The following is a 15,773-nucleotide window of genomic DNA, read 5'->3' as shown; positions in this document are numbered from 1 at the left end:
CGGTTATTTAACCGAGGAGATTATATTCTATGGTCACTCGACGATTTTGAGGAGGAATACACTGACTGTGAAAATTAACCGCATTCAATATCGTATCACTCGAGCCTTGAAATACGCAAAGCCACGGGTTCCTACGTAGGTTGGAACTGTAGAGTAGGCGCGATTCAATTATAGCCGTCTCCCTTATATTTTTCGCGTTTTACGTCTTTTTCAATGGCTTTCTTTGAAATATAACAGATATGAGAAATAAAACTCTTGAGGCGTGTAAAATAAAAATTAGTAAAATTGAACTGTTTGAACGAATGCTTTTTTTGCAAAATATTCTTGTGTAATTAAGAATAACGGGGATGAAAGCTCGAGTGTTTGATCAAAATTTCGAAAGTATATATTTTCTTACGAACGTTGCAAACATTGTCATAGTGAAAGTATATCAGTCGGTTATCTTCAATCAGCTTCGGCTTGGTAATTATTATAACCGATTGATAGATTCGGATTTTAACTTTTTATTGAAATATCTCAAAACCTCGTCAGATAAGAGACGAGTGTGTACGTAAAACATTTTTAAAATCCATTTTCTCAAAAGCATAATTTCGCTTGAAACAAGCCAGTAAGAATTTCATTTTCCATTTTCAGTTTGTTTGTTTTACGAAGAATCACGATACTGTACTTTACGAAACATCCCGCGCATAATCAAAAATACTAAAACCTCGGCGAACTTGCAACTCGTAGCGAAAACTTCTTAGCAAAGCTACAAGATTAAGCAACATTGGCTGGAAAGTCGAAGCGTAGCTCGGATTTTCTAACGTCTGCGGAGACTACTAACCAAAAACATCAACAACTTGGTAATCGCAAGTTCGCCAAGATTCTCGCCAAGATTCTCATGCTCGAACGCATTGCAAAGCCAACGGTAGCTACGAAATTCGTCCCAGGACGCTTCTCTCGAACCCGTACAGGTTGCAAACGAAAAACGGTGGAAACGCAGCGTTTCTTAACATCTGGGAAATAACAGCTTCGCTTCGTACATACCTCGACTCGTATAGTCAGATTGTATTCCTTTATGCTCTCGTAATCCAACTGATGGTTAACCTTGATGTCCGCCCAGGTGACAGACTTCTCGGCTCGTTGCTGAAGGTAAAACGTGTGAAACTTGTTGGTCTGTGCAGTGGAGCCAGGCATTAGCCGATAAAACACCGTCGGATTATTGTCGATTCCCGAGCTGTCGACACACACACCAGAAGCACATGTTACGAAAATCAAGGCCGGCTTTCAAATCAGCTCCGGGCGCCGGAGTTTGAGACTTAATGAACGGAAAACGGGAAACGGAAACAGAAACGAGAACGGAAATTACCTAGGGTAGACATATGTATATCGAAAAATACAAGGCTAGTTATCTTTCTTTTTTTTTACCGATTACAGAAGAAGAGAGGTTAGAGGCTGTTTACTCGTCTCGTAACGAAAGGTCACCATGCGATTCATCGATTCGTACCATGTGATACGTCGATTTTCTTGCTCTTTCTCATTTTTATCTTACTTTCCTATTTCTTTTTTTTTATTTTTACTTTTTTTGTATATTTCTATCTTCTTTTAATTTTCGTACTTTGTATATCTCTCGCCTCTATTTTTTTATTTCGAGCATTCTTTTCATTTCTTGACAACAAAAGGAACATCATCCCACTAGTAGGATAATCTACTGTTACATTGGCGGAGCTGCGATACGAACTACGGTTTCGGCTAATTGATTTTACCTAACGAGCTTATGTTTCCCGTCGTCGCCTGTCTTTTCCGTTTCTGACGCGTTTTAGATACTATATAGAACGTATTAGCTTGTCCATACCCTGAGTATATACCACTATATACCACTATATACCACGGATGGCGTTCCGAAGTCTCGTGTCGTTAGTTGTTAAGCTACAGATCCCTTATCCGCGTTACCAGCTACTGCTTTAGCTTTTCTACGAGCAGCTTGGTTAGATAAAGGGTGTCACGCTGTGTTGTCACGTGTACTGACTTGTAAGTTTCGTTAAGTGGCTTTCGTAATAGATAGCTCAGCGAGGTTTTAAAATGTTGCAAGGTAGCTTAGATCGTGTAATACGTAATTAAGCTCTCTCGACAATCTCAAGTATGATCGGTGATGCGTTTTATTATACGGATGGAATTGCTTCGTCCAATAATTTCAAGTTTCAAGACACGACGGAATTGGGCATAAAATAGTATGGAAGTGTTTATACGAATATGATAACAAGTACATACTCAATATGTGTAATACGTATATAAAAATGCTTGTAACTTTGAGCTTTCCTCGTGCCTTAATCTTCTTTTCCTTTGGCTTTTCACGAGCACCATATAAAAAACGTCAGTAGCTCGAGGCAACCTCACGTAGTCTTCAACAATAAAAGAAAAATGTAATTTTATACATTTGATATATCCTCTAGGTACGGTATAAAATACATAAAGTGCCCTTTGCAGGTTCCTTCTATCCTTCATAAAGTTAAGAAATTATAAAAATAGAATTGTCATTAGAGCCGATAAAGTAAAATTAGCGATTCTTCTATTATTCGAGTGATATGATGTTACCGGAATAATAAATAGAATACAAGATATAAGAAAAATCGATCACGCGTAGTAATTTTTCTAATGAAATGCCCTTTGCAGGTTCCTTCCTTCTATCTTTCATAAAGTTAAGAAATTATAAAAATAGAATTGTCATTAGAGCCGATAAAGTAAAATTAGCGATTCTTCTATTATTCGAGTGATATGATGTTACCGGAATAATAAATAGAATACAAGATATAAGAAAAATCGATCACGCGTAGTAATTTTTCTAATGAAATTTTTCCATTCAAATTTAAATCGCTATCGCGCCACTTTTCTTCTTATTATTATACAAACACGTAAAGCTATTCGCAGAACAAACCAATTCCTTTGCAAATCAAACCTTCTATTCTCTGAAATATATCGATATCACACAGACTGCACAAAAGCTGTTCCTCTAATAAATTGGTCAGTTCGACGCAATCACCGATCATTATCGCTTCCTATACGGTTGTGTGCGATGTCATCCGTTAGACGTCCACGTCTCGATAGCTGCTCGTCGAGCGCTCAAAGGCACCGGAATTAATGGCACCGTTTGTCAATTCAAACGAGCGCCGGAACACCGTGTCGAAGGAACGTTCGATCAACTACTGGACGTCGACCAAGGAAACGGAACCACAGAGTCAACGTCAATCCTCGTTCCAATCTTGACAAACGGTCGTCAACTTGAATATTCTAAACGGTACGTACGTACACAGGCTGACAAAGGTATTCGAACACTTACGGAAACTTATTTTGAATATATGCTATATGTGCTATATATTTTACTCGCATATACTGTTCATGCTGACACATTTTGTACGACATACGGCATGATAGAATTATCATGATCATAGCGGACAAATTTGAAACAAACTCGAAAGTGTGCGTCACAGAATTATTTAAACAGTCCATCAATTGTTTTTTATTCATTTTTTATCAAGTGTACGTTTGCAGACTCATTTGCAATAAAATTTCAGAAAATTATTACATTTCAAAAGCTATAACACGAAATATATTTATTCATAAAAGTTTTCTACGGTAAGTATTCGAATGTTTTCGCGCGTTTAATAAACACGGAGAGTCGCATGATATTTCGAATAGAATATTCGCAATCGAGACTATTCGAGACTTGAACGAAAGTAATTGAAGCTTTGCATCGGCATTTCCGTGATCAATTTCGTGTAATGTTGGTCAACGACTCTTAGCTACGGGTCAAACGATTCGAAAACGCGTGTTACACGGTGGAAATGAGATGAGATATAAATAGTACTCTCTTCTCCGAAATCTCGCAAATCCATATGTAATATACATTGATGCACGAATATTTTGAACGTTTTAGCTACGAAACTTGGCCAGAGATACTCATGTATAAAAAGCAGAAAATATCTGACTGATTCATCGAATATAATACGGTCTTATTATTATTTATCGTAGTATTTACAAAACTTATTGAAAGGGAAAAATTGGAGTAGCCAAGAACCGAAACAGACGAACAAATTTGATAGATGGCACAAGTGTATTGATCAAAAACGGTATATATATTATTCCATAAAATATTCCCTTAAATTTTTCATAACTTCCCTCATGAATTTTCCGAGCAACCTAATTCTACAAATCAATAAGCATTCTTATCAGAATTCGATATTACTTACTAATCTGTATTATAAATTTTTATCTTTTAATTCCTAAATTCTCCGGTCAAATTAAGCTCCAATTTAAGCTTCCTCGTTTAATCATTTTTATCGAGTAAGGATTAGTTTTCATCAGGGAACCCGCTGGATTAAAAATTTCGCGCCTTAAATTTTAATCATAACCAATTATGAAATTGAAATGAGATTATCCTTTAAATGAAAAAACGTACTTTACCGATAATGCCGTAAAGAAAGCAAGGGCGAACGAATAAAGCGTTCGATAAATTGCAATCAAAGAGTACAAAAACCTCATTTCCACCATTTTCGTATAAATATTCCGAGAGCTCCAAGATAAACGTTTAAAAGTCTAACGGATGTAAAAAAAGTAAATTATGAAACTTGAATGTCTGAACGTGACAGTGTTTCGGTTAGTGGCAAGCGTGATCCCTCGCCCTGTTTTTAATGTGTGCACTGTACGTGTGAATGGTTAGTAGCCTCGCATAAGTAGCAAGAAAGCGGATAAATGCATCTTCGAGTCGATACGTCAAATCAAAATTAGTTAACGACAAAGATACAGCGTGAACCTATTGTTGTTGTATCCAAGAAACGGTGCCTGAAACTTTCCCCGAAACCATTGGTGCGCGGTGTTTTTTTTTTTTTTTTTTCTTTGGCAGTTGTGTAATCAGCGTGATTGTTGTTAATTAGCATCGTTGACAAATGAAAAGAGAATCTCAGAGTCATCGTTTTCGCCTTTGTTCCAGTATTCTCTGTACGACACCGTTTCCAATTGTCGATTCTCAAACGCAATCTCGCATCGATTTCTTTTTTCCTTGTGTTTTTAGCTATATTCTCCTTCTTTCTCTCTTTTTTTTTTGCTTAATATATTTTGCTTGGAAAGCTAACCGAGCATTCAAATCACGTTACATCGATCGTGATATTTTCGATCGACATAATTCGACTAACGAATATAATTTCAAGAGATGCTCTAACTAAGGAAGTTTCAAAATCTAATTGTTACTCAGCTTGTCGCATGATCGACGCAAAAATACGTATCTGACCGGCAAAAACCACTACGAGAACACACTACGCTCTCGAAAGAAAACGAAAAAATGAGGAAAATAGAGATTCAGACTGTTCCAATGGAAACGTGAATACAAAATATCGAGACGAACGAAAACGAGGGGGAGGACAGGAGAACAAAAAAAAAAAAAAAAAAAAGAAAAAGAGAATGGTCACTTTCCAGAACAATACACGGTAACCTACCGCAGATAAGCAACTGACGAAACATGCCCAAAAATTAATACGGCATTCACGTAATGTACAATACGTATGTATAAAATGTATATATATATACGATATATGTATATATGTGTACATATATATATATATATATGTATACAGATCGACGATCTATACTGAATGCAAGTCTCGCAATAAACTGTAAAAAGGAAAAAGGTCGAAGAGAACGCAAAAATAGCGAACGATGCTTAGACGACACGACGCGACATTCGACTTTGAAAATCGTTTCATTTTAAACTCCTTCCTCTTTTGCTATCCTTTTCTCATTTCTATCATCGGCAGAATGCTTAGTTGGCGACGTGTCGTCGCGACGTCATCTCCGCAGAGATGCTCGTCGACGTTCGACACACGATTCCAACGCTAAATGGAACCGGACAGCGAGCAAATTCGAGTAGATACACGAAAACGTAGACGAAAACAATGAGAGGTAGAGAATTTTGAAAAAAGCCAATCTGGTGCAGAAAAATACAGTTACCAGAGACAAAAACACAAAGAAATGAGAACAGAAGGAGAACGATTGGAGAATAGAACGGAAAATATGGGGATCCATGAAATCGAACCAGTTGAACGGGCCAAATTAATCAGTTGAAAAATATAATAAATAATTACCAACGTCTGAGGGAAGCATCTATTTGTAAAACGCATGCCCAAAAAATATTTACGGCACACACACACTAATTGTATGAGTCTGCTGCGGCTAAATCCGGCTTCCGCGATTACCTGGATAATCGCTAGAACGAATGTGACTTCCGCGAGTTCGCTTACCCCTCGAGCGCGCTGCATGCGCGCTACAGATTGCGTTAATCCGCCACTCGATTGCCCGATGCTTACATCCCCGCGAATTGCTGCTGGACACCAGCTCTAATCGTAGGTCATCATTTACCCTTTGCTATCTATGTTTAATTTATAATCAATCCTGCGTCCTTGCGCTGGAAATTCAGCGTACTCGTTCATAGAACGAACGACACCGAATTTCAGACGTTTTGTTGCAACGCGATCGCCCGATGATCTACAGCAATTTATGATCAATTTATGTATACAATACATATCGTTTACGATGAAAGCAAACTAACAGCATACCAACTACTGCTTGTATACGTAATAATGTGCAAAATTTTACGTTCTATTACCCTTTCCGGTATAATTCCCGTATATGAAACTGGAACTCGTAACAAAGCATCGTGAACCCATCTGTTGCCCATACCGCAAACGTATTAGGGAAGAAATTGGCACGCGTTTGACATTCGAGCGATCGCGTGACGCTATGCCGAGTGCTTGCACTTTGTGTACACGATGATATGACCCCTATACCGCACCGGCAGCACGTGGTCACGGCATCTGGTTCAAATGCACACGCAATTAACCGATCCGTTCATGCCGGAAGTCCATCTGTTTCTGGGACGTTCCGCTTGAAAACCACACGTCGAACACACGCTTCCCGTCACGTTTTCATTACGATCTTTTGTTAGCACGTCTAGAAAAAGAAGCATTTACGTTGAATAAATTATATATATATATCTTGAACTATACCTCCTCTGTGTTAACGAAACTTGGCTCCTTGAATCATATTTCTTAAAATAGAGATTTACTTATTTTTACTACCATATTTATATTTTCATGATTTTAATTTTGAATTACTCTACCTGCTCTTTGCAACTCCGACATTTGTATTTCGAATGATTTGTATTCGAATTTCGTGATTAAAAATCTGTTACTCGTCTGCGAAAAGATCATGTTACATAAACAGAAATAATCGCTATCACTATTGCAAATATTAAGCGTAACAATTCTATACGTGAAAATTTTAATTTTGAATTACTTGAATCGTTCTCGCCATTTCAATTTTATGATTCATTGAAACTTTCTATTGAAAATTTAAATCAAACGAACTTATTGCCTCGTCTATTACTGACGTAATTTCTGAATTGGCGAATAAAAGGCTTTAGTAAATTAAAATAATCGCGTAGAACATAGTTTGATCCCTTCGATAAAGCTACAACTTCGTTCCAACAAAAAGAAAATGCTTCTTCTTATGCCGCGTACTTAACAATTTCACCCTGTGAAAACAGTAATTCAGCTACACCCTAAAATCAATAGATTTCTGTTACAAGAGCGCTCACGATATTGTTCGCGACACGTTCGTAAAAATGCAACAAAACGTCATCGGATTACGCAAAAAGTAGTTTCATCGTTTTGAAAAATATCAAAATTTCTTTCCCGTTCTTAAACATCGCGACGAAAGGGTATGTGCGAGTATCGTGGAAAAGCGAAAGTGCAGATAGCGCTGCATTTTCGGCATTTTTTCACGGTAATATACATCGACAACCGAGCGAACGAAACGCTTTGGCTGACCGCACAATACGCGCGGCTCGTGCGAATCACAGTGACGTGAACGAGCTTTGGCAAACGAACTGCTCGCTGTATTCCCCCATATTTTTCTTCTTTCTTTCATTTAGCTTTTTTCTGCTCAAACCGATACTCGTGCTCACCACCTGACGTGTATGCGTGTCCATCTGTGCTTGTGTTCGCCGCGTGTCGTCACGTATAGCGATGGGCGTTCGACTCTTTTATTCGCGACCTTCCCACCATCTTAAGAAAATTACGTTCTATTCGAATTTGAAGCGAGTTATTTTTTAAGGAACTCAAGTTCAAGTGGCAACTTTTACGAAGAATCTTAAATGGTTTGAAACGTCGAAAGTCTTGAAATGTTGGAATCGAACGTATGCATGCAGCAGTATGAGTATACCAAAATACGTAGTATTCCTGTAGCTTTCTATACCAACGATCTATACCAACATTGTTCTCTGTATTATACTCGGTTCAGCGTTGATGCAGCTTCTACCACTACTAGGAAGTTTTCAAACGATTTCAAGACAGTTCGTCCAGACAGCTAACACATTCAAGACTCTGACGGATCATCGAAACGTCAAACAAATGACAATGAAAAACCAAACGATCCCGTTATCGGTTGTCTTACGTTCGAAGCTATCGTCAGCTTAAAGCTACGTATTGTATATTCTCAAGCCCATCGCTAACTACTTGACCGATATAGGCGCGCATATATACGTGTATGTGTGTATGTGTCAGTTTATAGATGCGTGTGTGTATGGAATCGTACACAATATCAATTAACGTGCACAAGAACAATACTGCCACGAGATTGCGTGCAGGGCGGGTTCGTGCAGAGCCGCACGGAGCATTAACAGTGTGACAGACCTGGCTTTAACAGACACAACTTTAGCCCCAACGGCCATGTTCTCTTTACAGTAGATCGGCCCATACACTATGTGGTCCCATACGGGCGGATTATTCGCACGGTCCACAACGTCAATCTGTACCTCCACCGTTCGTGACAAGGGCGGGAAACCCTTGTCTTGGGCCATCGCTTCCAGCTTGTACATCTCACGCTACACCAGACCGCGTGTACATAACAAACGGGAACAAAAAACAAATGGCGTTAGTGTCAGTCGTAATGACTCGTGGCAGTAATTATTTTTTTTTTTTTTTTTTGTTTGATCTCGGGAGGAGCACGGGAGGACTTCTGTCACGTGTGTTCTCGCTCTCTCTCTCCCTCTTCGCGTGCGGTCTCTGTCTGTTCGTCGTCTGTTTCTCTCTCTCCCATGTTTCAATTTCTGCCTGTTGTGCGCCATATTTTCACATCCTGGTGTAGCAGTCCTGCTCGTGCGTGATCATCAGTGTCTCTGCCTAGATTCTTGTCCGCCTGTGGACGAAGTATCTCCTCCCACAAAAGTCATATATCCTGCTCTCTGATTAGCCGCTTTACCGTTCTACCTTACTTATTAGCGCGAGATTACATTCTAAGCAAAGCAGGACTAGCGCCAGCAGGAAGCTGAGTGTGCTGACACCCACGAGGGACGCCAACTCGTCCCTCCAACGAGGAGATCGCTGATCGCTGATGCCCAGCTTCTGCGCCTGCGTGTTTCTGTATCTGGATACACGTGAGGAAGAAGAAAGAAATGGGCAAAATCGTGTATTTCATCGAGGGCATCTCGATCTCTCGCTACATCTTCGCCTACCCTATATACGGATCATCGCGCTAAGGACAATCCGGCATCCGGTTTTCCGAACTCGTACACATCTAGGGATGTTTTCCGCTAAAGTCGTCGGAACCGATTTTCTCGATTCATCAAAAATCCTTTGGCTTCAATTTATATTCCATTGAGATTAAACTTTCCACGCTCGCAAAATAGACAAACTCGATGCGATTCGATTTCTCAATGATTTCTTGAAAATCGGTTCCGTCGAATGATAACAATTAACATAAGTAAGGGATAGATAGTAGTGGTAATAGTATAGTAATGGTAGTAGTAGTTGTAGTAACAGTAGTAGTAAGTAGGTAGTAGTAGTAGTAGTAGGAGTGTCCGACCAATCAGCGATCTACCGCGCCGTGCTTAACCATACATGCTTCCTCTCCCGTCAAAATACATCATGTACGTGTGAAAATAAACAGGAACGAAGAAATACACTGAGAGAAATCAAAGTGTACACAGAGAGACGTAACGATACGAACCGATCGAAAGATACACAGAACGTGAAGCTATGATAGATATAAGGTGAACGTAAGTGATACACAATGAACGTATGGCGAAAGAAAAGTATCAGAGGGAAACGGAAAGAGACGATAATCAAGAGAGACAGAATGATACAAAGGAACGAAAAAGAAAAAAATGGGAGTAGCACTGTATGGCACGGCACGGCATGTCACGTGTCTTGTCTCGGTCATGTCGTAGCATACAAACCTGGCTTTCACCGACGTCACTACAGTACCCACTGTGACATTTTCTTTGATGTGAATGGGGCCGTATACATTCGCATCCCACACAGGTGGTTTATTGTTTCTGTCTACGACGTCTAACTCAACGTCCACGTCTGCGTGCAACACTTGCATCCCTCTGTCGGAGGCCCGTACTCGCAGGCGATAGCTGTCACGCTAGTGGCAAAACATTGGGCCGTCAACTCACAGGACATTTTTTCAGGATTGTTGTTGGCGGATTTTTGTTTATTTACTTTTTTTTTTGATTCATTTTTCTGTTTTTTTCCTGCATTTTTCTTTCAGCTGTTTTTTGTTTCTTTTTTTTACATATACATCTATGTATATTATTTTTTATTGGCGATTAACGAGAGATAAGTCACTCGGTGGCGAGCGCGATTAACGTGGTCGTCGAGGACGACCCGAAGGGTATCTCTTAATCGTAAAATGAAACGAAAGAGATAGAAGAAAGTGAAGGACCATGTAGTCTCGAGGGGATCCGTTTTATCTTACATTTTTGTATGTGTATGTGTTTTTATTTTTTCGTCTCGTATTTTTTTACTGTTCCAGACCTCTTTTTATCGAAAAACTCGTTTAGAGGTATTCTTCCACGCGTCTGCCAATCTGTGATTTACCTGAAAATTTCTAGCATTATCGAATCAGTTCTGGGTAACCCTGACACTTGCTGTGCGATAAAAATGATTCGCATTGCAAATTTTCGCGCTAATTTCACGATTAGTCTCTAGAAGGAATTTTATAAAAGATACTTACCTATTGTTATTGTTATACAATGATGAATATGAATGTTCGATATATAATTTTACTTTAACTCGAATGTTCATACGTACAGCTTCTTTAAGATTCATTCAAGATTACTTTTAAATCATATTCGAGAATCTGAAGTTTTATATGCCGATAACGTTCTTTTCTTAATTATTTTCTTTCGTTACAATTTTCTGTTACAGTTAAATGAGCTGGTATTATGAATTCATTAAAAAATATATATAAATTTAGATAATTTTTTAATGCTTAGCACCCTTAAAAAAATTCGTGGTAAAACGTCTACACAGGAATTTAAAAAATGTCCAATAAATCAAACTTTACGCGATTCTCATAAAATTTCCAACCCAATGATTCTGTCGATCGATCCGAAAAAGTTTCAGCGAACACGTTATCGGCAAATACTTTACAATAAAGAGGTCCTTCACCTACGGATACACTCGAGACCAGGATAATAAAAAAAAATAAAAAGCGCGATGACGCAGATACAAAGAGAGAGCGATATAAAAAAAAGAAACAGAGTGACGTCTCCGAGTGACAATTAATAATCATAGAATAACGATAGAGGTGAACGAAATAATCGAAACAATCGAAATAATCGAAATAATCGAATTAATGGAACAGATCGAATTAATTGAAATACACATTGAATTAATTGGAACTGAAATGCGCTCTAGTATTATACCGTAACTCAATACTTATATTCTTTGGCTTCTTTGTCATGTTTTCGTATTTCTTTTTATCGTTACTTTTTTCTGTCTTTTTCTTGCGCCGATATAACAATGATCGTCGTATCATGTTATACCCACTCATGGTGTTCTCGATGCAAAGTGTGAAACACAAGAATGTAGTTCCTACTTACTGGAAAACAGCCCTTTTTTTTTGTCATCATCAAATCCGAAGAAAGTAAATGGTGCAATGAACACAAACATAAACAATAAGAAATTCAAATTAGTTCCTTTACGAAATCAACCAATGCAGGCATTTGCATGCAAGCAAGAATGCGTTTAAAGAGGCATCAGGAGGAACAGGGTAACGTGAGAAAGAAAGATTTTAGATCAAGAACACCGGAGTTACAGAGAGAAGGAAAAAAAATTATGACGACCCCTCGTCTGATTCTTTCGTTTTTTTTAACGACACTCAAAAACCGATGGACGTTTTTACCGTGTATTTTTTTTCTTTTTTTTTTTTTAATTTTATTTTACTATTTTTTCGTTACGTTGCCTCGTCGAGTGTGTTTATAGATCTGCGTTATTCCGTTTATATATATAATATATATATATATATATTTTTGTCTGTTTCGTTACGACAGTGGTATGCCGCCCCAATCACAGAAGAAAAAATGTCACACCACGGACAGATTTCTTACGGTTTTATTCGTTATTGCACTCTCGGCAAAAAATGTCTCTCGTTTCTTTTTTTTTTCCGGTTTTATTTTTTGGCTCATTGTCAGTCACGTCGTGGTTTGCGGGGAGCACAGAGGATGAAAGTGAGGAAGCGTCGGACGGACAAGAGGGAAGAAAACTTCACGAAAAATAGTACAAAATGCAAAAGAACACGCGAAAGGAAAAGCAACAAAGAATTGCTCCGTGTACAGAGAACGCAAAAAATACAAAGATCAAAAGGCATCCTTCAATGTACTTCTTTCTTAACAAAATGCAAACGTTAAAAATTACTTCTTTCGCTGATTTAACTTCATGAATATTCACGAAGAGAATCAGAGAAAAAGAGAAGTTTTACAAATCGTATAGAAAACAAAATGCACGAAACCAGAAGTTCAAGGAACAAAAATAAACGAAAAAGGAAAAATTTAGAATGAAACAGACCGAAAAAAACGTTTAAACGAAGGAATACGAGAAACGGAGTGAAAGAAAGATCTAGAGGGGGAGGAGGAGGGAGGAGAGAGAGAGAGAGAGAGAGATCAGAGTTCCTGTAAAGGAATCAAAAACACATTCATATAAAATATTGCAAGCATTTTCAAAAATTGTTTATGTCTGATGCACCACAAAATGCGTAGAGGTTGAAGTACACCGTACGTGGGGCTCAAAAAATGTCGTTCCCACCTGCTCCTGGAAGTTCAAAAAACATCACTTCCCTTTTGAAAAACATTCACATTAGTATTTTAAGTTAAGGAGAATTAATTAAAAGGTAATTAGTTGGGTCTCGTTCGTTTCCCTTCCTTTTGCTCTGTTATTCGATCGTTTCCTTCCCGGTGTCGTTTCTCCGCGGCGCTCTGTGACGCGTATACAAAAAAGAGAGAGAGAACAAAAAAAAAGAGTACCATGATTAAAAAAGAAAAAGAAAACACGCAGACAGTCTTTCTCCGTGGCTAAGGTTGGATAATGAAAAGTGCACACGCTCGTTTATCACGAGTCGTTTGGCCCGGGTCGCGTAACTCGAAACCGCGCCGCGATTCACCTTTACACTTTTCTTTTTTCTTTTCGTAATTAAAAATATTCCGACGAATCGAAAATAATCGTGAACGGGAAACAAGAATTTAAGTGAAACAAAAACACGGGAAGAAAAAACGCGAATCTTTCTGAACGATCGAGAAATAAAAATGTCGAGAAATGTGTTCTTTTTTCGCCTTTTCTTTTCTTTTCTTCCTTCCTTTTTTTTTTTTTTTTTTTTTTATGAAGCGAACGTTGAAGGAACAACAGAAAAAAGAAACAGATCGAACGAAAGTGATCAAGAGAAAATAAAAAATACTTATGTAAAATAAGGAAAAAAGATAGAATGACGTACGTTGACGATCGACACGGCGATGAACAAAACTTGGAGATAAAAGGTGTTCGATAGCTCGATTGGAACTTGTTTAAAAGGTACTCGCGCCGCGAGCATGTTCTCGATAGAAAGAATGAGAGAGACAGAGAGAGAGTGTTCTGTTGCGAAAATAGCCCGAACGGTCGATCGATTCAGGTACATGAAGCGTTTGAAGGAAATCAGGCATAGCTAAGTATTTACCATAGTGAACACATTGTGCATATCAATGGGAATTAAAAAGTTCTATACATGTGCCGTAAAAAGGAAACTCATTTCGTTGCATATTAGTGATAATTAGAGAAATAATTGCCGACCAAAACGTATATTAGTATACAAGTTATCCGATCAGCAACAAAACGGATTCGTGTTAAAGAACGTAAGTCAACGTAAACGTACAATATAGAGATATATATCGGCAGAAGGTGTACACTCACAAAAAGTTTGTATTTATATGATATAAATATAAATATAAATATATCTATATATCGATATATATATTTCTTCAATATACACACACACGTATAAGTATCTTTTATGGTACATATACGTGTACGTGTATATCGTAAATTTGGGCATATCTAATAATATTGGAGAACGCCACGTGCGTTCTCGGCTTATCAATCAGTTCTTCGTTGACATCATGAATCTTGCGCTTAGTTTTTCTTCCTTGTCGTTTTTTCCCTTCTTTTTTTTTACGATATAATACCATCGTTGTATGAAAACACGTCATAATGTTCTAATACCGTACATTTATGTCAATAAATATTTGTAAACGCGATCGAAGCATAAAAGGTGATCGTTGATAGACGCAGCTCGAAGAACCGGATGTTTCTTGCTCGAGAACACACGGTGGTCCTCCAGAGAACGATTGCTGTTGTTACTGCTAAAGAGAGTCATATATGTAAATTTTCATTAACGAGAATACTCACGTCTAGAGGCTTCTTTAAGACGATCCAACCAGACTCTGGTTGAATCTCAAAGTACTCCAACCCTTGTTCATTGTTAGGAGAGCTCAACGAATACGTTATGGCACCGTTATTATCGGCATCCTCGTCCGATGCCGATACTCTAAGAATGTTTGTTCCGATACTGGCGTCCTGTTTTACATTCTCTACGTATCGCTGAAAATAGACGAGAATTCATTTACGGATTTATAAATGGAGAGCTGGTTTCTATGAGATATAGATTCCACGTTTAATTATTAAGAGATCTACACTGGGAAAAATTATTTTTATTTATATTAATTTGTAGTGTTATTTCTTTTATCGTAACTATATTACCGTTAAAGTAAGATTAAAGTTAAATTAAAAACTTAGTAGAAATCTTGTCTTTAGATAACAACATGTAACGTCTCTTTTTTTTTACAAATATTCGTTTAGATGAAATAAAATTAAGAACTGGATATATATAGGAGGGGAGAACAAAAATAGAAATAGACTACTTTATAGAGAGAAAACAATATAGTTCGCGATTTCCATGAAATTTCTCTGTGATAATTTCCAGATTGAATGGCACATACTTGCACAACAAAGCATCAGATGTTAATTTCATAAACGAGATGGGGAAGAGAAAAGGCTGACATATGGCGAACGAATAATATGCAAACCACGAAGAGATCCTCTTTCATTTGTTTCGAGCAAAGTCTGTTAATTTATTCCGAACAGCTATTCCGGCGCACAAAGTGCAAAATGGCCCGGTCAAGCATCTTTTGCATTTCCTTCGAACGTGTCCCTTTGTGTACCGCCATAGTCAACGCTTGAATTTCAAAGGGCATCAAGTGCCGCAATACCACTACGCGAAAGGCAATTTTCTCTTCTTTAGTTTTCAGCCCGCCCATCCTCGCCTCTCGTTTCGCAATGAATGTTCGCTGATATTTTGCTCCGACGGTGAATATCAGGAAATTGTCCAAATGAGACACGGCACAAATACGAATGAAACGAAACGTCAAACATGCA

General features: G+C 38.1%; 1 protein-coding gene across 2 annotated transcripts in view; it reads right to left on the bottom strand.

Moving 5' to 3' along the window:
- Positions 1–1,026: 1,026 nt before the first annotated feature.
- Positions 1,027–15,773, bottom strand: part of LOC105666339 (neural-cadherin) — a 61,224-nt gene continuing 46,477 nt past the window's right edge. The window contains exons 10-11 of one of the 2 annotated variants that reach the window (XM_020865758.2): positions 14,748–14,939; positions 1,027–1,216 (exon numbers count right to left, since the gene is read on the bottom strand). In XM_020865758.2, the coding sequence (XP_020721417.1) occupies positions 1,199–1,216; positions 14,748–14,939 (210 nt within the window). In that variant the 3' untranslated portion in view covers positions 1,027–1,198. Of the gene's footprint in view, positions 1,217–12,234; positions 13,125–14,747; positions 14,940–15,773 lie in introns of those variants that run through there. The other variant, XM_020865756.2, reaches the window with a different exon arrangement.

The sequence above is a fragment of the Bombus terrestris genome, chromosome 12 (genome assembly GCF_910591885.1).
Source record: "Bombus terrestris chromosome 12, iyBomTerr1.2, whole genome shotgun sequence".
Classification (NCBI taxonomy): Eukaryota; Metazoa; Arthropoda; class Insecta; order Hymenoptera; family Apidae; genus Bombus; species Bombus terrestris.
The sequence above is the reverse complement of the archived record's forward strand: the minus strand, read 5'-3'. Positions and strand labels throughout refer to the sequence as shown.